Source organism: Vicugna pacos, chromosome 2 (genome assembly GCF_048564905.1).
Source record: "Vicugna pacos chromosome 2, VicPac4, whole genome shotgun sequence".
Classification (NCBI taxonomy): Eukaryota; Metazoa; Chordata; class Mammalia; order Artiodactyla; family Camelidae; genus Vicugna; species Vicugna pacos.
The window spans coordinates 36,328,786-36,352,323 of record NC_132988.1 but is presented as its reverse complement, the minus strand read 5'-3'; the positions used below and the strand labels follow the sequence as shown (position 1 = coordinate 36,352,323).

Sequence of the window (23,538 nt, the reverse complement as noted above, 5' to 3'; positions counted from 1 at the left end):
CCACCACAGACCTGAGCTTTTTCTCCTCTTTTGGAATCTGATTGTCCTGAGTTTGAATACTGCTCATCCTCTTCTAGTTGCAAATTCTGGGAAGCTATGCAACCTCACTGAACCTGGGAAAAATGGGATAAATTGTACCTATCTCCGAGGTACCCTGGCCATATATTCAGGCTTGTTTAAGGCCGTCTCTAGGCCAGTTACCATGGAACAATGATTAACAGCACTCCCCTTCACTTACACAAATGACTCAACTAGGACAATGCAAATAACTGGTCACCTATTATGGACAGCACTGTGCCTTCACCCCAAAATCATACGCTGAAGTCCTAACCCCAGTACCTTGGAATACGACCTGATTTGGAAGTCAGGCTGTTGTAAATGTTAGTAGAGTAGTGTGGGTCCCTAATCTTACATGACTGGTGTCCTTATAAGAAGATGGCTGTGTAGAGACAGAGCTGGGACAATGCCATGTGAAGAGTGGAGTTACACTGCCACAGGCAAGCAACTGCAAGAAGCCAGAAGAGCCTGGAAAAAGCCTTCCCTGGTGCCTTCAAAGGGAGGGTGGTCCTGCCAACACCTTGATCTCAGATGTCTAGCCTCCCGAACAGCCAGACAATAATTTTTTGTTTACACTACTCAGTTTGTGGTTCTTCGTTTCAGCAGTCCTACCCAGCTAACCCAATCACCCTGCTCATAATGGTGGCCATTGTTACCATCACTGATGTCTGTCTGCTGTCCAGGAGGCCTCTGCAGACTGCTCAGAAGAGAAACTGGTACCTCAAGGTGAGAGGTGTTTCCACCCCACTGCCATCCGAACGCTAAGATCCAGCGATACTGAGTTGATAGGCTTGGGAAACTTAGGTAAGTTCAACTGCACTCATTCATTTACTATCCCAGAATAGAATACCCGTTTTAAAGGATGTCACTGGGTAAACAGCACTGATAAACAGAATTTATTTGAAAACTAGTGTCCGGTTTGTAAATGAACCTCGACTACATTAAACTGCTACCTCTCGACCCTTCTGGCTGCAGCATGATTAGGGTAATCCTACCTTTCTTAGACTGTGAGGACAACGCTATCGGTTGTCCCACACAATCTAAAGCTGAAGGTTACCTGTACAAGTGAAACCCATGCTGATAAATATCAAAGTCATTTTCATTTGCCTAATTTGCATATTAGAGACAAGCTGTTATGCTTAGAGCTTTTTCCACATTATGCATGTGATATTTTTCCTCATTATTGTAAATTATTGTGATGAGTATGTTTCCAAGAAATATATTTTTGTCTACACATAAAATTTTCCTGGTATGAACAGGAATTATCCTTCAATTGGAGTTAACTCAAAGAATATAGATCTTTCTTTCTTACTTGAACACGGCCATTACATAGGTCTTGATATAAAATAGGATGCAAATCCAAGTAACAATTATTTTTAAGTGTCTCTGGTAGATTTAGATACTGTTTATATTTTGCATAGGCTAATAGCAATGTTCAAATTCTTATGTAAAGATTAATCTGAAAATTAGCTGAAAAATACAGCTAAAAACCAACCTAAATGGAAGTAACAATAGCAACAGCTGAAACATACAGGCCCATGAACAGCAGGCTCTGTTCTACCGTTCAGAACACTTAAGGTGTGTTAGTAATTTTACTTCTCGTAACAACGTTAAGATCCAGGAATTCGTACTTCTAGTTTACAAATAAGGAAAGTACGGCCCAGAAAAGATAAGTAATTTGCTCAAGATGACACAGCTATTAAATGGCAGAATCAGAATTTTAACCCTTAATCTTTAACCCTTATGCCATTATATAAATTAATAATATGGCTAGTATTTTGTATAAATTAGGTTAGACTTCCCAAAGTTACTGACAAAAACTCTGCTTCTTGCAATTACAGCTGACATTAACCAGATCTTACTGACTGGTTGATTGAGGCATTCTTTTAGCTATCAAAGCTCATCAGGAAAAAGTCGGGGGGGCAGGTTAGGAATGTGTGTTACATCTCAAAGCAGATCCCAAGTGGCTGTGAACACTGATATAATATTAAACTGTTTCTTGAGAACTACATAGAGGTAATCATCTTCAACATTTAGAAGGGCAAAACAGTATTAGCAAATATCCCATACTACACTGTGAGATTTAGCTACCAATTTAATGAGCATAGCAGTATAAATAATACTGAAGTGTACTTAACAGCAAAATATTTTCCACTTAACTAAGTAAAATAGATGAGTTCTTTGCATCTGCTTCTTTAAATTATGTTCTGACACTGAATAACATTAAAATCCACTTCTGTTTTCTTCAAACACATCAAGGACCAAATGGAAGCATGACGGCAACTGTAAAAGGTGATTGTAAGCTGACTTTAAAAGGTGCCACGAAGTAGATACTCCATGAAGCAAATTTATTCATTCATTAAATATCTATTTTTTGAGCATATACCATCTTCTAATTACTGTCCTGGGCTTTGGGAATGCAGCTGCTAACAGATGCGCAAAATCACTGCCTCTTCAAAACCTCTGTAGGAGTGGACAGGAAAAGGACTCAGTTAAAATTCTTAGGAAAGGCTAAAGAACTGAATGAATGTAGTTTCTTGATGCCAGTTTAACATTATTCAGGCACACTTTTTATAACTCTTAATATCTGTATCAGAAGCATTTTAGCTTACTGGACTTGAAATAAGTGACTCCACATCCTCACTGCTGGCACACCTTGAGATGGAAGTACCTTAAAAGTATTTGAAATATTAAGGAAAGAGCTCCAGAAAATAGCAGATGGCTTTCCAACGGCAACTGGTGGTAATGAAGGGGGACATCTGGATGCCACATGGAAGACCTTACCCAGAGTCCACCCTGGTCCCCAAACAAGTTACCTTGAGTCTTTCACTAAGAAAATGCATTATGACCAAACCACTCACTGGCAAGTATGGCTGAAAACAGTAGGAAAAATCTGATTCTACTTTAATATATGCCATTAGGATTATAATTTATTGACTTTACCATTATTTTCTGCAATATAATTAGAGACATCAGAAGAACTTTAGGCCTCAATAAAGGATTAACATACTACTATTAAAATATACCACTATTATAAAATCCTTCATGAAATTTGTGAAGGGATTTTGGGTTAGCGTGAATCTTCATGATTAAAAGAAGGACACTAAAGTCACCAGATCACCTCAGTGTCCATCTTGAACAGATTCTTTCTAAAGATCTATGTTTACATAACATGAAATCAATAAAGAAAAATCTTGCAAAGCTTGACATACTTACATCAGATATCTTGATAGTTTTAAATTAGACCATAGATTTAATTTTAGATATGAACTTGACTACTATAACAGAGGGCTCGAAGATCAAGTTTCATTTCATACTACTAAACACATTGAATGAAAAAGACTGACTAATGTTAACCACGATCAACCCTGAAGATTAAAAAATGTACAACAAAGTGGTTAAAATGATAAAGTTTATGTTTTGCATATTTTATCACAATTTAAAAAAGTGTATAGCCAATGAGCCCTATACTTTGAGAGATTTTTAAACAAGCAGAAAACTTTAACTACATATAATCCACATTTTAAGAGAGTCTGATTAAAATAAACATAGGCTATTTCTAGAAAGGATTTTAATAATTTTAATTTCCATTTTGTCAGTATATTTTTAAAAACCTACGTGGATTTCTGGGAACTCCAATAATTCCCTGAAAAGATGAAAAGATGTATATACAGAGAAAATGTAATTTAAGATGTAGTAAAGTCAAACTTTTATTTTTGATGAATCCAAATTAAATAATGTTTAGATAATTAAATTAAATACTGTTTAAAGATCTGGAGCCATAGTTTTTATTTTTACTTTTGAGTTTTTTAACAAAAATCAGTTTTGGAGATGGCAACTTTCAAGTGAAAAAGCACACCTCAGAAGTGTATGTTTCATGAAAAAATACTCTAAGATGGTTTCACATGGTTGAACTTTAAAATATATATATCGTATGGGAATTCTTTAGAAGAGCTTTTTATTTGTTTTTCACAAATATCATAGGACTGGCTTATTTTGCTGTTGTGGACTAAAGAAATTGTTACAAAACCTCAAAGTGACTCATTCTAAATGAAAATTAAACCAAAAAATATAACTGTGCAAGCACTTTCCTATCACTTTTCCAATTCTGTCGTTCTAATTCCCTCAACTTAGGGAGGCTCTAATAAATTAGAAGTGCACCACAGAGAGAAGTGAAATGGTACACTGACAAATGGGAGTAGCTCAGGTTCATTCTTGGCAATTTTCTATGAATTAAAACACTTTTTTTTTTTTTCCTGCAGCAAAAGAGTCATGAAACCCACTGACCTCACCAAACCCCACACGGTTGCTCTTAGAATGCTCCTATTAATCAAATCCTGCATAATTTCACTTGCCATCTTCGAAAGAAAGACAACAAAAATCTGAACTTGACATTTACTCCTTGAATATCTACAGAAGTTTTAGAAATTTAAAGAGTTTACTATTACAAGAAAGTGGGCAATAAAATGTAAAAACTGAAAGTGACTGAATGAGGGAAACTTTGCTTCTCAAAATACAATGGCCAACTGAATCAAAACAAATTGAGTCTGCTTTTAAATTCAAGTTTCTATGCAGCTCCAAAAAAGTGAAAGAGCCATCCTTTTCCTTAAGAATCTTCAGTTATGGGATCCCTTCCTCATTTCTGAAAAAATGCCAAATCAAGTGAGGTGTGGTCCACTGGGAAGAATTAAAAACAGGAGAGCCATGTGCTCACGAACTTTCTAGTCTGAAATAGTAAAAAGCCTGACCTATTTTATGAGTTGAGGACAAAACAAAAACTGAGTCTTACTGATGCAAATAAAATAGGATGTGAGATGAAGAATAAAAGAGGACAAGAGGTACTGAATATTTTTAAACTATAACAAGCTAGGAAGAGAAAGGTAAAGGTTTCCTGTCCAGGATGCCCTGGCTCTGGCCAACCAGGTGTATAAATGCCACCCCCCCCCATTAAATGTGATTTGTCTGAAGAGAGGAAGGCACCTTCCTGAGGCCCTTGATGTGAGCACTGACAGAGCAAAGTGGATTGTTTCACAAGCAGGAGAAACACTGGAACAATCTAGACACTGAGAAAGTTTTACAGGTTCTGACCAAGAAAGAAAACCTCCTACCTGAGTTCTCCACACTGCGGTGGGAAGAGACACTTTGCAGTAAGGTCGGTAAGTTGAAGTCAGGTCATTAATGATTCGGTTTTGTTGTTAGGGAGTCAGACTTTGGTGGGAATATCATTAATCTTTTCCACCAGCAGTTTTCCATGTTTAGGAATTTCTACCAGAAGTTTTATTTAGCCGAGTATTTACGAGCATAGTCTGTGAACAGTCGGCGGGGAGTGATGAAACAGTTAAACCTTAGGTGCCGGCGCACAGAGGGGTTTTCCTGACCACGGTGCTGGCAAGGAAGAATCAAGAGTATACAACTTTGAGCAGCAAGAAACCCAGAAAATTATTGTCTTGATTCAAAACCTAGAGAGGCTATTAAAACCTTCCCCAGCCCTGAGGCACAATTCAGAGTTCCAGAAAAGTAGCTCAGAGAGAAGTTGTTCTTGCCAGGGGGTGGGGAATCGTAGCAATGGTCGGAGAAAGCACGTATCAGAGAAAATCAGATCTCCTTTAGTCTTCTAAACTAAAGGAAAATGCTGTGTTCTAGATTTAATAGAGGTAGCAACTGATAACATCAGCTAATAATTTATAGAAATAGAAATAGTTTCAACAGTGAAAACTGTTGCATAGGCCACCTCTGTTTCTGAGGATCCCCATAGATCAAAAACTAAAGAAGTAATAGAAATAGAGTTACATAAAGGATGGTACACTTTAAATGATCCATCTTATCAGAGCCTCTGTGACTATATTATTAATTCATTTGATATCTTTCATCACACTAGATTCCAAGACAGATGTCACTCCCTCACTCTTTCCTCTGCCTCATACCCCAGCTTATGACTAACCTTGACATAAACATTTTACTTTTTGCATTAAAAAACTAAGGCCTTTGATATTTTTGAAAAAAAGTAAAAAACAGACAATCATATTGCCAATGAAAGTCAAAATGAGTGTTTCTCTCTCTTAAGTTGTTATATATGCTCATTACTAGCCCAAAATCAATTGAGGAGGACTGGATGCAGGAATAAAAAGGGAAAATGGCATATTCCACTGATGTGGTTGATGAGAAATTATCTGAAGTGTGAAAATCACACTGAGAAAATAAGAATCATACAGTTCAAGACCTAACCTATGATTAATAAGCTCTCAATCTCAATCTCTGAAGTGTGCTGGGGGTAAAATCTTTTATTTCTGTGCAGATTCTACACTCAACTATTCTGTTAACTCTTAGATTACTTGTAGGTAAAAGAACATTTGATTTGACTTAATGTTAGTAATTAACCACTTAGAAAACAAATATAGCAAAATAAATTCCCTCTCAATATACAGAGGTAATCTAATTATAAAATATGAAAAGACATGTTTACGTTTTCATGTGTGTTGGTAATAACTTTGACTATCTATTTTTGTTTATGAGTAATTGTCATTATTATCTTATTCACAGCTGCTTTTTTATAACTATGGACAAATATTCTACAAAGAATGAAAAAATTCTTTTAGAAAAACTATTAGAGAAGAAAGAAAAACAGAGGCTAAAATCCAAGTTTCATCAAATCATAACATACCAATTCTTTATTTCTAAGATGATCACAGGTAGTTACCAAAAAATTAAATATTTCCCAAGACAGTGATTTATGACTACACTCAAATAACAGTGTGCAAGCAAGCCCAGAACAGAAGGGCCAACACAGCCGGTATCTATTAACACGGAAAGTTGGTTGGGACTGTAGGCAAGTAATTAACCTTCTGGCCCAGAGCTTTAAAGCCCCAAAAGCTGTTCCTAGAATTTCTCTTATAATTTATGAACAACTGATGGAATTCTTGTCACAGTCCGTGGATTCCCTTGCGGAACTAACCCCAGCTTTTGCCGACCCTAAGAAGCTATAAACCAACAGGAGAATGTGTTCTGCTATTTCAGCTGACCCACAGAGTGCCATCTCTGTCATTCTAGCATAGGAAACGGGATGATAAATTACAGGGCTGCCCGCCCGGCAGACCTAAACATTCACCTTCACTAACGATGCCGGCAACACACAGTCCATGCGTCCTGGCTCACCCCAAACCAGCTGTCTTTGACAGCAAGTCCTCATCTATGTTCCAGAGACGATCTAACGCTGCTGCTAAAGGTGATAAAAAGATGATGATGATGACACTGGGGATAGAGGGTTAGACCATATATCAAGGGAGTATGAGTACCTGTGATTAAATACATGTAGGAAAAACAAAAACAAGACACACAGCAATGTTGGCAGCAACGGGTCACTTTACAGCATGTTTGCACCATGCTAGGCTAAAGCCTTAGTTTAGTTCTAGATGAACCACGTATAAATTATGTAACCTTAGCAAATCATTGTATTTTGCTGGGCATTAGTTCAGTTAAAGGCTTGAACTAGAAATCTCCTGAAATTATTTTCTAGCCTGAAAGTGAAGACTATTATGTTTTAACAATCTACCCAATGTGCACACCTGCCGTGCATGCCTTTATTCTAATAGCCTAATTATGAAGAATGAGTGGACTCTAGAAGGTGGATACAAGGTTTGTGAAAAATAACATTATCAAAGTTAATGGAAAAGTTCTGCCATGCTTCACGCTAGCAGTACAAGATGGTGACAGTGGGAATGGAGGAAATGGAGAAGGGAGAGGCAGCAGACAGAGAACAAAGATTGTGAAGCAAAGATACAACTGGTTGGTTATGTACAATAGTAAAGGAAAAAGTCAATCAAAACGTGAAAGAATTGGAGAGATTTTTAAAATGTAGTTTTAAACACTCTTAACAACAACAATAACAAAAGAAACAGATATAAATACTAAGATACCTCCCAGAACTAAAGTTTAAGAGCAAGGTGATCATTGTCTTATAGAATGACCATTAGTCATGAGTCAATAAAATAAAACCTGTTCTAAGAAAACTAATATAAAGGAAACTGCCTTTAATGTTACTATATCAGATAGGAAATGATGAAAGATACCAATTGGCAACTGGCAGAAACATAATCTGAAGTCATATTTCCTCCTCACAAAACTTACTGCGTTTTGATGTCACAAAAAAGAGGATTGGTTTCCCCAAATACTGATGGACAGTTTAAATACTATAAAAACAAAGAGAACTTGACTCCTTCAACATAGTGGGAAAACAATGAAAAGACCGTTAGTTACCTCTATAAAAATCTCATCACATTGCAATGTATTCAAGTGTCCACACACCTCACTGAAAGGCTCCACTATCAATTAATAATCATTTCCAAGAAATGAAAGAAGTTATCTGCCAGACTATATGACATTCTGGACAACAAAAACTTATGGAGACAGTAAAATTATCAGTGGTCACCAGGAGTTGAGAATTGGGGGATGAATAGACAAAGCACAGTGGATATTTAGGGCAGTGAAAATACTGTGGATGATATCATAATGGTGGATACATGTCCTTACACATGTGTCCAGACCCACAGAATGTCCACATCAGCAGCAAATCATAATGCAGACTATGGACTTTGGGTGATTATTATGTGTCAGTGCAGGTTCATCAGTTGTAACAAACATACCACTCTGGTTAGGAATACTGATAGGAGGGGATGCTACACTTGTGTAGGGGGCAGAAGTGGTTGGGGAAATCTCTTTACATCTTCTTTTATAAAGAGTGCATGTGCTTTCCAATGTATTGTGGGAAAAAACTTCTGAATAATTCAAGAGAACTGGAAATTTCATGGAATTCCTTTTTCAAAATTACTAAGCATGAAGTAATGATATTCTGTTTCTTCAGAAGAATCTGAGCTTTTTTCTGAGCAGTGTAACTGTAAGCAAAGACAAAACAAGACAACACGAGTCTGTTTATATTTAAAGAACATAAGTCTTCCTATTGAAAGAACCAGGCTCTGAGGGAGATGTGAACAAGATGTGAGCTATGATGCTGGATGTTCAGGAGACAGGTCTCAGCTGCACTGAGTTGGCATCTGTGTCCACTCCATTGTTCTCACTGGAATAAAACACTCCCACTTTTACTTATAAAAATTACGAAAATTTTCAAGCAGGAAGGAAAATTAGAAAAACAGTACAATGAACCTGATATTCTCTCACTAAGGTTTAATATTACCATATTTGCTTTCTCATTCTCATTTCTCTCTTTTTAACATATATTTTTATAGGTACTTCTTTTTGCTGGCCCATTTGAGAATAAGATGCAAAGACATGTCACACCTAAATAATTTTTAGCATGAATGTTCTAATTATAACACCTGTGTAATCATAAGATGAATATACTTTAAATATCTTTCTTCAACAAAATGTTATTATAGAAAAATTAGAAAACACAGAAAATCATGAAGAAAATTCAAACTATCCAAATATAAAATACAAAGGAATAACCATAGTTAATAATTTAGCATTTAACCTTTAAGATGTTAAAATAACAATATTTTATCCTTAACAAAAACATGCCATTTTGTTTTGTAAATTATCTTTCTCATTTTATGTTAACTAATATATATTTATACAGTCATTTTTATTGTCCACATAATATCCTAATTTATAGATATACCATAATTTATTGAACCATTCTCCTCCATGTTGGATATGCACACTCTATTTCCAATTTTTTGCTATTTATAAACAGTTCTTCAAGAAATAGGTCAATATTTTAAAAACAAACTTGATTGCTTATAATCTCTTATTTGACTTAGAAATCAAGCATCTTTTATGTTTATGCTTAATAAAGAGGGTAGTAATAATTTAAAAAGCTGAGGACAAGTTTTGATGTGACAAGATCAATTAAATTTATGAGAAATTATTTTGGAGGTCATTATGGCTTAATTTCAAGAAAGAAATTAGTGAGCCAAACATAAATAAAATACCACCAAAGAATTTTCCCAGCTGAGTTCTCCTTTAAATATTTATTAAAAACAAAGGCTCAGTTAATTAGGAACATACCCATCTAAAGCACATATTTCCAAAGATGATAATCATTAAGAAAATCCCATGATTATGTCAGACACCATGATATTAAATTAGCTTTTTAGCAATAGTCAATCCAGATCATTTTTATGCACTAAGTTATTAAAGTTCTAGCATACGCAATAGTTTAAGATCTTGATGAAAGAGAGAAAAGGAAAGATACTGAACATAAAATTCCCAGTGTGATATCCCATAAGAAAGGAAACCAAAGAAAAGGAGAAAAAGACAATATAAGAAATCAAATCATTCAGTAAAGCCTTGCCACCCAATGTTAATGAACACAATTCATTTGACTTTGGAAAAGTAGTCTTCAGTGGCAATATTACAGAAGACTTTCAGAGATCATACTTAAGACAATTAACTGACCATCTGCTACAAACCAGCACTAAGTACTTTACAGACATTATTCAATTTCTTCTTCACAAAAAGGACCTATGAAGTAAAATGGGTTCTGAGACGTTAGGCAGTTTGTGCAAAAGTGCACAGCTAGTAAGTGGTAGAGGCCAGGATTTGAATTCAAGTCAGTTGTCTCTGAAGCACCGCTCTTTCCAGGATGCAAAACAGACTCCCACAGCAGAGGAAGGTAGCGCTGGAAACACACTGGGACTTGCTTCTACTAAGCAGGGCAACTCTCTAGGTGGGGAAAGGGATGCAATCTCATTATAACTCAGACTTCTCTGAATCCTAACTAAAAAATTTCAAATACCAGTAAATATCTTACTTGATAGGATAATCTTTGAGGTTCTATCTTTTGGAATCTGCAGGCAAATTTTAAAGGTAAAGGAAGTCTGCAATCTACCTACAAATACGCCCAAGTTTAGAAAGCCTTAAATGTTTCTCTGTTTACAATCACAAACGTATCAAGCCAAAAGCAAACAGTACCTATAGAGGTGCAGCTTTGGCACACCTCCTACTTTTAAAATCCAGAGTCGGGCACAGGCAATGACAATGGGCACTAGCATGTTTCAGGAGCAACAGCAGCAGAAACATAAGAATTTATCAAGACAAAGTAACAGCACCAAACCAGTCTGAGCAATCAGATGAGAACGATGGTGCCAGTTAAACAGGATGGCCTCTGTCAGCTGGGTCCTCACCTTCATGGGCAACACACTCTTCTCTGCCTCGAATACCTCACCTGGCCCCAAGACACACATACACACACATAAACACCCACCCCCAATCACCCCCCAACACACAGATATACACACACACCTACTCACACTCCTATTTCTTTGGGCATTTATCATTGGCTAGGGGTCCATCTAGAGCATTACCTCCCGAAACACTGTCTGTGTACTCCTGGGGATCCCCAAGATTCTTACACAAGCTCTTCAAGGTCAAAACTACTTTTGCCATAATACTATTATGCTATTTACCTTTTTCACCATGTTGACTTTGCACTAATGGTACAAAAGTAACAATGGGTAAAACTGCTGGGCCTTCGTACAGATCAGGACAGTGGCATCTGATGGTGCTAGTAGTCACTGTATCTTCACTGCCACACTCAATAGAAATAATGCCAGTTTTCTAAAAATTATTAATTTTATAAAACCCTAACTTTTGAGTACCATAGTTTTAATATTCTCTGTGATAAAATGGGAACTAAGTACTTGCCATGAATATTGATATATGAAAGTTGCCTCAAGGAAAAGCACTTGTGTGACTGAGTTGTGAGCTGAACTAGCAGCTTATTTCAAGGAACACCATTTTGACTTGAAATGTAACGACTGACAAATTATGGTTATTCACACTTGGGTATTTGGTGAACAATTGTTTTTTGAAAATTAGAGAAGCCTGTCATTTCAAAAGGAAGAAAGGAAGGAAGGAAAGTACTTCTTACCAAACACGAGAATTAGAGCAGTCAATGCAAAATTTAGAATTTAGGAAAATCTGTATGTGCTATCATGTGCTCGAAGGCTTCTTAAAACTCAGAGTTGCCCAGTGAGACCAGTGATGGCATTAACACACGTGGAGGAAGTGTGTAACTCAGTGAGCCAGTATTTTCCAAGTGATCTGTGCATCATGTTACAGAATCACGCATGGGTAAAAGATCATTCAAAGTGCAAGACACATCAATGGATTTTAATGTAACAGAATAGCGGAAGTTCACTGAGATGATCTAGGTTCCACACAACAACCTTTGAAAAAACCTACCACTTTTTGAGTTTTACCATAGGGACAAGTAATACCTAGAATTATTTGTAAAGGCTATTTAAGAATTCTCCTTTTCTAACTACATATCTGCTTAGGGCCAGATTTTCTGCAAATTCTGCAACCAAAAGAACATACTGCAGCAAAATGAATGAAGGAACAGATAGGAGAACCCAGCCGTCCCTCTTAAGTCAGACATTAGAGAGAGTTTCAGAAATGTAAAAACAGTGTCTCCTTTCTCACTAAAGTATTTCTGATTAGGAAATGGAGTTATTTTCTGTAAAAATACGCTGTCCATGTTAACATGTAATGGGTTTATTATTGTTATTTTAAACAAATTAGCACATTGTTAAATGTTCTCAGCTTTAATCTCTAATATAGTAAACAGCTACAGATATAACCCACATAAACCAAAGCTTCTCAGGGTTGTCAGTTATTTGTAAGATGAAATGGAGTGTTGAGGCCAAAACGTGAGCACCGATGATCCAGACGTCCCTGTTCCTGGATGCTGCCTGTTCTGACCGTCCCACCCCACCGTCGCTCACGGTCCTCATTTCATTACGGGCTCCCTGAGACTACGTGACTAAACGCTTCCTCAGAGCAGGCTGTGAACACCTTACCTATGTTATGCTATAGCACAAACATAAATTGCTAAACCTAGTGTGGGGAATCTGAGCTGAATAAAATCACATGATTTCATAAGAAAACATAATAAAGAGAGAGAAAAAATAAATTGATAGAACTCAAAATAAGGAGAACTCTACCATCATAGTAGAAAAAAACCTACATAAACCCATTTGGTCACTGAGCCAAGTTCCAGCTTGGAAGGGTAAATGGATGTGCATGATTTGGAGGACAGTACAAAGCAAATAAAAGAAAGCAAATGCAACATCTGCCCACGCTGGAAAAGAAATCCATGCCAGGTTGGTTGTGGAAGCCCAGATGCCAGCAAGCAGCCGGGTCTCTGCTGTCACTGACATTGGCTGGCACCCACCACTCCAAATACAACCACAGCTACGTTGCCAGGCAATCGTCACAAAAAAACATAGGCTTTGCATCAAAATAACTTAAAGAATTGGAAAATGTGAAAATGAGTCTGATTTTAAACAGAAAAATCTAGTTATAAGCAAATAACAATTATAATTAATTATACAATTACTTGTGTGGGCATACACATACACATAGGCCACCTTTATATTTTTATTTTATTTAAATGTATGTGTTGGCCGCGTAGGCCTCAGCCATGTTTGAATTTAGGTGGTAAGTTTCCTTGATCAGAAACCAATAGGTCAGAATCTGCATGACATTTTGTGCAGATTCATGCACACAATGAATAGCCAGATCATACATAAAATGACTCAAATTTTAAAATATAGTTTAGATTACACATAATATAGAACATAATATATGACAACAATAAACACTACATATATTTAATATTTTTGTCAGAATTCTTGGAGGTCAAAAATCTAATTGTAACTTTGTAGAGGATAATCTTAATCAAAAATTTAAGAGAAATTACTAGTTTAAGTACATTATTCTCTACTGCCCATCCTTCTGACAAGTAAAATAAAATGTAGGCACACAGAATTCGCAAGGACAGAATTATTTTGAATACTCAAGGGTTCTATGATCAATTCATCTTTTCTATGCTGAAATACATATTTTAATACATTCTGAACAATAATCACTGCCTTTTAAAAACACACACTAACAACCATAATTCAATTACATGATGATGTCTCAGGGCATTATTATAAATGTACTGCTACGATATATAGAAATAATACATTTTCCCCATTTCCCGCTTGCCCTCCTTCCATACACAGATTACATGCACAAGCACACACATGCAGACCTAAAATCTGCCGGGCAAATCGTAAGCGATGCTTTCAGGGTGGCACAAAGACATCTCCTGGTCCAGAACGGAAGGCTGCTGATTTGCCCGTGCCCGTGCCCATCACAAGTCCACACGACCCCCGTACATAGAAGAGGGTGGTGCCCGATGACGCCAAAGCCTATGCTGTCAGGTTGCAGGGGCTGGCCCCGGGCTTGGGAGCGCTCTCTCCTCTCTCTTCATCATTTACCTGCTTCTTCTGTACACCCGGGACAGGGTGCGAGCAGCCCCGGCACTCCTTTAAGTCCACCTGTCCTCCCTCCACACGGCTCTCTGCTGCCCTTTTCCTTCTGCTTCTACTTTTCTTTTTGTTGTTCTCTGCTTCTGCTGCACATATTGGACTTTGTCCTGAAAACCTCACTTTCTCTAGATACTTCTAAGCAAGAAGACCTTTCTTTCTTTAGGGCACCCATTATTCCACAGCCATCACGTATAATGCTTGATCTTTTTGATTATCTGTTTTCTATCAAAGTATGAAAGAGGCTATTCTAAGATGATAAATACTAAGCTGACCTATGTCTTTTAGCTTTTGCCAGAAAATTTCCAAAATGAGAAATTATGTTGCATGGCTGTCCTTCTTCTCCACTTATGTGCAATAATTCCAGTATTGATTCTCTGACCTGCTTAAACTAACATTTTTTCAGTCACAAAACAGTTCCTGTACTAGACACTGTGCTAGGTGCTGGTGACACCATGGTAAGGAAAGTTAAATACCATGGCTCTTGAATAAAAAGCTTCAGCAGTGTTACCAGTTACTCAGGGTACCACACACAGTCCAGCCACTGAGAAACGCTTTAGATACATATAAACTAACCTGGCCACCAAAATTAAGAGTATTCTTTCCAGTCTTTTCAAGTACTTCTCTACATGACAGATAACACCCAGACAAGGTTCTTAAGGAGAATGTTTAGTTGTTCATTCACCCTTCACTAGGGCACAGCCCTCTTTCATGGGAGAAATTACACAGGAAGTTGTAAGAAATGAAAGAAACCCTTTGGGAAGCAATACGTGGCATAAAACACTATTATGGCCGCAGCACACTTACATCCAATAAAATCTTATAGCATCCAAGCCACATTCCAAAGGCTTTTTAAAATTTGTAAAGGCTACACTTAATGCGAGATAAGGGAGGGGCAAGCCCATAGCCTTCTATAAAACTGTTACTCCCTGCTCCACCCACTGAAACAGTATGTAAAGTAAAGCACACATATCACAACCAGACATTAATCAGTTTCCACCTCAGCTTTTTCATTTTGGGAAAGTATCCTTATTCAAGATTTTTCTAGAATAAAGAACTGGATTCTGTAAATTGTTTAAAGAGAGAAAAGAGCCAGGATGAATTCTTAACCTGGGAGTCATTTTGTAAAACTGCAATATTCATTATCCTGGAAGAATCTGATTTCTCTATAATGTTTTTATCACCAATTACAATCTACATACCTGTGTGGCTGCGGATATGAACTCGCAGTGTACCACTGCTGGCAAACTTCTGGCCACAATATGGGCAGATCTTCTCCTTTTCTCCTGTGTGTGTCTAAATGGAAACGAAAAAAAAAAAAAGGGTTGAGGATAGATGTAAAGAATTAGGTACAAATGATTAAGTGCCTCTGACAACAGTAAATCCTTTTTTTTCCAGGATTACATTTGTTTAAAATGATTTAATATCACAATGAGGTTTTAAACAATTTATTGTGGGTATTCCCACTGGCTCAAAAAAACCTCTTAGAATCATGCATTAGTGTTAATTTGAAAATAATTCTGCAGTTTACTTTTTAAGCGTTTATGGAGCCCCCATCTAAAAATGATTAAGTTATACAAAACCGGTATATGCTAGCAAAACCACATAATCAAAATGGGGCTGCAGCTGCCCTTGACTGCTGCCAAGAAACACTTTCTTGGGAGCTTTTTTCACATTCTTTGTGTGTATTTAACGCTTGAGGACAGAATTAATCTCAATAAAGTAATCTGTTACTTGCATTATGTTTGTCTGACTGGACTGAGTTTACTGCAAAGTACAAAGGAACAGAAATCTGACTTGATCTTTGAAATCAGCAGGTGCTAATTGAACAGTCAATTTGAAAGAACATTCCTGCCCTCAACATACCTTTAATCTGGGCATCAAACAACCACACGAGGAAAGGTGAATGAGTATCATCACAAGCCAGTTTCGACAAAATGTTCGAGTTCAAAGAAAAAAGAGTGACCTCTCCAAAAAGAGGAGGCAGATGGAGGGTTTTAAACTTGTCTCACAATCTCATCAGGAGGCCAGTGTTTCTACCAACATCAAAATGGGTCATTCCAATAAATGCGAGGTCAGAGCTATTTTTCAAGTCCCATTGTTTTTCAAACTCAGGAGAAGGGAAAAGTTGGGAGAAGGAGGCAATGACTTCAGATATCTGCATATTCTCTCTCACTGTTTTTAGAATTTATTTTATTTTAACTTTAACTTAAATATTAATAAAAGCATATAGTGAATCATCTGGGTTACCATCTTCATCACAAAGCAGAGCTTCCAGGGCCTGTGTTTGCATTTGCTTTTAAGCAAATTACTGGCAAGTAGTATCATTTGAATTTCCATGAGCTACTGTAAAAAGAATAGGAAAGGTTTTTAAAAAATTATGGGTTCCCAGAAGGAGAAGACACACTGGCTGGGATAGAGAAAAAGGGATGGGACAACGATGTCCCCACCTGACAACCTCAAAGAACCACAAACTCAGCAAAACATTCTCAGCCTCCATATTAAACTAATTGTTAACTTTAATATAATTGGCTTCATAGTCTTATTGGTTGATACTTAACTTGTAAATTTCCATATCTGAATTATCATCTGTATTTGGATATACACTATCACATTTGTAAGTTTTAAAAGAGTTACAAACAAAACACCTTACCCAGCATCAGTGTCCTTTAGATTGTTTTCCCCTTGGAAATGATTTATATTACACTCAAGTGTGAGGAATACAGTCTAATCAGTGTCCACCTTAGCCAATGACACTGTCTACAACAGACATTTCCTTGATTCTACATTTGGCAGGCACTTAACTTTCCATTTTCACTACAAGTCCTTACACAGAACAGCTATACATTCTTTATACCTCAGCAAGAACTGCTACTCCCATGGTCCACATTATGGTTCAGTTTAAAGGAAATGGTGTAACATTTTTAACGTATAACAGACCTGTGTTCTTCTTCCCTGACAGAAGGGACAAAATATGGCAATTCTTTCTTGATTAATGTAAGGTTGTTTAGAAACTGTACACATCTATTATTACAATACTGGATTTTTCCAAACAGCCAACTTCCAATTTATTTGTAATATCTTTATAAAATCCACAGGATTTCTTGCTGCTACATAAATATTTCATCGTTTGCTTACAAGACGTCAGTTGCTTACCCTTCAGTGGTATAAGGTTCAAAATAAAAGGCATTAAGGCAACATTAATGAAAAAAATAAAAGTGTTCCTTTTGGCTTAACTCAAAAACATATCTTATTATTAGGTACAGAATTTGATTAGTTGATATTAAAAAGCACTGAAAGTATAATACTAAAATTTCTTAAATTTGGATAAGAAAGCACGGAAACAGATCACTGTGAAAATGATATTGGGTAAATGTATGAGACAAAAATGAACAATGTACTCCAGAATGTAGTCTATGACAATCTGTTATTGCAGACAAATAACTGTATCTCTCTTGAAAACACACTATACTTTTCACTCAGTGATTAAAATGCAACAAAAGTGTACTAAATTCATGGAAAAAAGTAATCCAAGCAAAGAAAGTTGAAAGACTAAACTATTCAGAGATTTGAAAAGAGAAGACCATATCAATATTACTGAGCATTAAAGATACAGGAAAAGAAATTTACTCAACTCAGTCCCTTTGAAACAGCTGTATTAAGGACAGGTACCAAAATTAAAATCATGACATGGGAGTCACTTCACATTGAATACTCGCGGGGCACACTGAGCAGCAGAAAACTACCATACTTCACACTCATTTCTAAGGTCAATGTTAAAACTTTAAATTGCTTTTCTTATAATATCAATTTTGCTATTTTAAAGATACACTTAAAATGTATTTAATCAACAAATAAAAATAAACTGTTGATTTGCTTGGGCCAATTAGCATAACACAAATAAGGTAATCTCCAAATCACCATCAGTAAGAACATCATTTTATTTGAGCAGGGCAGGTAGGTTCTAGGTTTCCCTAGGTTCATGCAAGAGGAAGAAGGACCACTCGGCTCCTACAAGAGCTCTTCTAACAACCTGTCAATAAATATCTGAACTAGCTTTGAAAAATAAAACTATTCAAGCTCTACTCAATATCTTTCAAAAGAAACCTATGTTAACAAAAAAATGTGTAAAAATCGAGAAGCTCCCACCAGGTACTTTGTATGACCCATCTATCAGCACAGCTTCGGACCGTGTGGAGTCCAGACCCAGATCTAGGTCTGCTTCTATATGATAAATATGACTCTTCTGATAAAATGAAGAAAATAGACATTTGCTGAATGTATCAATCATGTGTTCCTTATTTGTCATTTTGAGTAAATATTTTGATAAAGTTGATCATCACATGCTAATTAACATACATGCCTGTTGACATTAAATACGTAATCCAGTCAAATTCGAGGAAGGTTTCTACTTACCTTCTTGTGACTTCTAAGCACTGAAGGTGTAACAAACGCTTTATTACACAGCTCACATCTGTACTTCTTGTGTCTTTCATGGACCACCTGGACATGAACATTTAAGGTATCCTTCCTTTTAAAGGTAGCATCACAGTGATGACACTTGAAAGTCCTCTCACCTTAGAAATGAAAAAGTCAAATAAGAGAAACACAGACACACAGCAGGGTGCTATTAAACCCCCTCATGAGTACCAGACTCAGTGTTGTTTTCTCCAAAAAGTAGTTAGCGTGTTCACAGCTCAATTTATCATAACCATTAAAGGTGATTTTTCCAACACATTTTCAGTTCCATATTTGCTAATTCTCTGTGTGAAGGCAAGGAGGTGGGGGAGTCTTCTAACCATCTTGGACCCTCAGTGTCCTTAACTGGAAAATGTGAGGATTGAATTGGCTACTTTTCTAAAGGTACCATGAACTTTCTTTAAAAGTATGTATTTCTAGGGCAGGGGTTCGGATTTGTGGTAAGTAGATACTTGTGACAAAAGGCTTCTGTCCAGCAGACTGAGCTGCCTTTGGGGTCTCTCCTCAACTCCCTTCAAACCCCCCACTCTCTCCCCGGCCTTCAGGGACACAGCAGAACTGGGTCCCAGGCAGCAAGCTGGAGGGATGCCCCTGAAGGCAGATGTCAGAGTGGGCCCTTCATCCCGGGACAGGAGCAGCCTACAACATGCCTTCCTTCCTCAGCACTCTCTCAGGACCCTGGACTGGAGGCTCTCCAGTCAGTCCTCGGTCTGCTGCGAAATGGCTGGAGAAGGGGTTCAACTTCCAGGCTCTCAGACAGTGTGGGAGTTGCCTTTCAGAGAGGAATCTGGATTGGGGCAGGGGGACCCAGATCCCCTGGGGCCCTGGGAAAGTTTTCCTCTTCTTCTTCAACAGCTTATGCTTGCAGGAAAGGAACTCCAGAAGCTGTGTGTAAGGAGTTTATGATATTTTTAAAACTTTCACATCATGCTATGTCTAAAGTTTAGTGGTCCATTTTAAATACATTTTAAGCTAACAATGTGCACAATTAGAAAATAGTGATTATCTCCTAGGAAGTTGTAACACACATGTAGTCTGTATAAAGATAGACTAGTATTTGCAGATATTTCCTCTTTCCAGAGAAAAATTGCAATAGCACAGATTCACGTATTATACCCACTATGAGACAAAATCTGCAGATAACTTCCTACGTCTGGATAAGAGAACACCTCAATTTCAACCAAGCTCTTCTAACTTCCCTCCGTTTTCACTAGTATGAATTTAAAAATGTGAAGATCTTATTATTTCTCCATACCAATTTTAAGGAAGGAAGGACAAAGAGAAAGAACAAAAAAGGCAAAGGCAAATTACCCTCCCTTTGTCTTTTCAAACAGAACTATAGCTTTTAATTTAAAGTCTCTTAAAGTCTCTAAGGAAGTTGTTGAGTTGTTGAAATTTGACGCTTGAAACAAAGTCACCCCCAAACCGGGCAGGAACTGTGTCGATTCTGAGAGCTGTGTTTACCTGCTGCCTTTGTGCATGTTTGTTGCAGGGTGTTAGTGTTGTCACCTGGCTTGCTTTATGTATCTTTTCAGATTTATTTAACATTTTATTTGTATAAAATATATACCCAGTAAGAGTAAAAGGACAATTGATAAAAGATTGTAAATGGTAGTAATACCAAATCTATTCAAGCACTGGAAAAAAAAAATACTCTAAGACTGCTCCTATCAATGTATTTCCATTAAATCATCAGGTGAATCAAAATATTGGTTCTTGTACAAAAATCTCATCAAGCTATACCAAGGGAGTCCATGCCGTTCTTCTTTCATATTTTAATTTCCAGATTTCTTTGTTTTAACTTTATCAGAATTTTAAAATTCTGATATTAGATTTTACCTGATTTTATCAGATTTCTTTACCTTAAATTTACCGGGATTTTCCCCTTTCTTAAAGCCAAGACGCTAGCTACTAACTTACCTTTTGGTTTTCAGTGGATTAGATAATAAAAGTAATTTCCAAAATAATTATGACATCTTATTCTTCATATTTTGAGCGAGAATGCTGATGTTAAGTCTCTAAAACAAACTTCATGTTTTGAAATTAAAAGGGTTTTTGTTTCTATATTGTATAAGACAAGATCTACTCTCTGTCCTTTCCATTTGCACCACTTTGGTTTTGCCATCCTTTTGGCTCACTAGCCTTAACTGATGTTTACCTTAAGTAAGGCATTTACTTACTCCATTACCAAGGTGACTTTCCTAGCTAAATATCTTAATGCAGCTTTATAAAGTCTCTGACTGATGTGGTGATCAGCATTATATTAAACACAGAACGCACAAGCACAGTCTACACCTGGTCACTTCAATCCTACGTCTCAAATTGATGACAAACAATAAGCTGAAATCAAAAGTATTCAATTCTTTCTATTAAAAACCCCTTGCTGCTATTAAAAATAAAATTTCATCTGTGCAAAAAAAAAAAAATTCCCTGAGCATCAGATCAAGTTTAGCCACATAAGTCTTAATGGTATGAATGAGGCTCCCTTGTCTAAATCCCTGTTCTAAAATCCCTTCATCTCATAATAGTTATTTTTATCAATCAAATGATAGTGAAATGGGATGGAAATTCCTGCTGTTACATGACATATTTTATTTCTTAAATACACAGATGTTCTTTATAATGAAAATGTAAAGTAGTGCTAACAACTTCTCCAGAGCTGTAAGGCGAGCAGAGAATGGCTGAGATCACAGCACTGTCTTTCTTCTAGGCAAAGAGGCATTTTATCACAATCATTACCACTCAATAAACAGAGAGACTTCAACATCTTTATTATGTTGTATTTTAAATACTTTGACTTGACCAGAGAAAATCTCTTCCAAGATGCTAGCCTATCTGTACAATCAAATGTCAAGACTGATTAATTGCTCTGTGCTCCTCAGAAATATTAACAATTTAATCAGCAGTAGAAACTTCATGTTAGAGGATGTTCCACTGAAAACACAACTCGAATTAAAAGCAAGCATATAAATATTATCTATGTTATACCATTTTAATTTAATTTTAGATACAGTAATGTAGTAAATCTCTGGTAACTTCAACATCTGAACACAGAACCCACTTTAAAACCCCACTTGGCCATAACACTTTCTTCTCTGAAATAAAGTGACCTCCTTCAGCAATACAGCTATAAATTGTAGTATTCTAAAAGGAGCTCTGAGTGTAACCACTAGACAGACTTTCATGGTATTTATGTGAATAACTTATTCCCCCTGCAAAAAAAAAAAAAAAATGCGCTTGCCAGACAAAGTAAGAGCTCAGAGGCAGTGTGGTAAGCAGGAGGAGCGCCTGACCACTAGAGGCACGGGGGCCGCCCCCAGTGCTGTGCAGCCCTGAGTGTGTCGCTGTGCTTCTCGGAGCCTTAGTTTGCTCAATTCCCCTCAAATTAAGAGGTTAAATTACACAGTAACTCTGATCCTTCCCAGTTTTAAAAGTCTGTGAGCTAATAAAGTCATGCCAGATACCTGCATGTTTTAAAGAGTCAGATTTGTTTCCTTAATCATTACATTTAAAAGGAAACAAAAATGTCTGTTTCAGAACAAATTTCAAAGATACTTTATTGACATGGCATGTTTTCATACACAATCTTGAAATAGTGGGAAAAAATTTTATAAAATGATGAATCTTACTGTGGGAAGATAAAGCAAGGATAAAGGAAGAAAAGGTGAAAGGCAGTTATCAGTCCTTTTTAAGTTTAAAAGCAGATGACGTAACTACTTACAGGTCTGCTCCTATGACGGCTACATTCACAAAGGTTCTAAGAACACAGTGTGAGGTAACTCCTTTGGTCCTCGACTGCCCAGACTGTGACTTACTGTTATGGATGAGCAGGTGTCTCTGCAAAGAAAATGGGGTCCGGAACAAAGCTTTACACTCCTCACACTGGAAGGGCCTCTCTTCAGAGTGGGTCTGCAGACGAAAGACACGGTCGGAGTCAGGAGGCTCTAGAATCAACTGGTCATTACAATTGGAGCCTGATGTGAAAGAGGAAAGACGGGAAGGTGGACACTATCCCATTTCTTCTGGTGACTTCTTCCCCATAAACTTGGAAACACAAATATGCTGTGTTCACCGGAGAAAAACTGTCTTTTTAACGTCTCACATGAATTATTAACTTGATACACAGTAAAGAAAATCGTTCCTATAATCTCAAATGCTCATCTCAATACACACTAAGATGTCTCAGGATCTACTTTGCTGAGTGAAATGATACGCAATTGCTCTAAAGATTAAACCTTCTTTATCACTGGACAGACTTTAATGATGCTGGTACAACATTCTCCACACAGATAAAGGACACTGCTATAAGGGAGATTGTTTCCATCCTTTCTGTTTCAACTTGACTGAATAATTTCAAGTCATTTTTAATCCTAGGTGCTGCTCTTCCCCTAAATCAAACTGGAGTATTTATTTACTCGTGTTATATTAATTCTGGATAACATTCATTAAATATTTATTTTATGTCAAATGCTAGGTTAAACACTTTACATGAATTATTTCACTTCATTCTAACAGCAATTTGATAAATAAAATACTACGATTGTCCCCATTTTATAGATAAGAAAACCAAGGCTCAAAAAGTTTCAGTAACTTGCCAAATGTCAAACAGCATAGATGCAGCAAGTATGATTAATCACATGACAGACAAAAATAAATGCGTAAACCAGCAACA

At 36.8% G+C, this 23,538-nt stretch overlaps 1 protein-coding gene and 1 long non-coding RNA gene across 7 annotated transcripts in view; one reads left to right on the top strand and one right to left on the bottom strand.

Moving 5' to 3' along the window:
* PRDM5 (PR/SET domain 5) overlaps positions 1-23,538 on the bottom strand; it is a 158,952-nt gene that overhangs the window by 41,533 nt on the left and 93,881 nt on the right. For all 5 annotated transcript variants that reach the window (XR_012059148.1, XR_012059149.1, XM_072938001.1 and 2 more), the window contains 3 exons: positions 22,682-22,775; positions 18,804-18,964; positions 15,590-15,683 (listed from right to left, as the gene is read on the bottom strand). Coding sequence is in view for 3 of the 5 variants with exons in the window: in XM_072938001.1 (XP_072794102.1) it covers positions 15,590-15,683; positions 18,804-18,964; positions 22,682-22,775 (349 nt within the window). In the remaining 2 variants the exon portion in view is untranslated. The remainder of the gene's footprint in view (positions 1-15,589; positions 15,684-18,803; positions 18,965-22,681; positions 22,776-23,538) is intronic.
* LOC140700075 (uncharacterized) lies at positions 771-8,063 on the top strand. Of its 2 annotated transcripts, none has more exons than XR_012078278.1 (3): positions 771-861; positions 4,320-5,209; positions 6,598-8,063. It is a non-coding gene; the product is annotated as an uncharacterized lncRNA (long non-coding RNA). The 2 variants fall into 2 exon arrangements; XR_012078279.1 differs by having other exon boundaries at positions 4,320-5,213.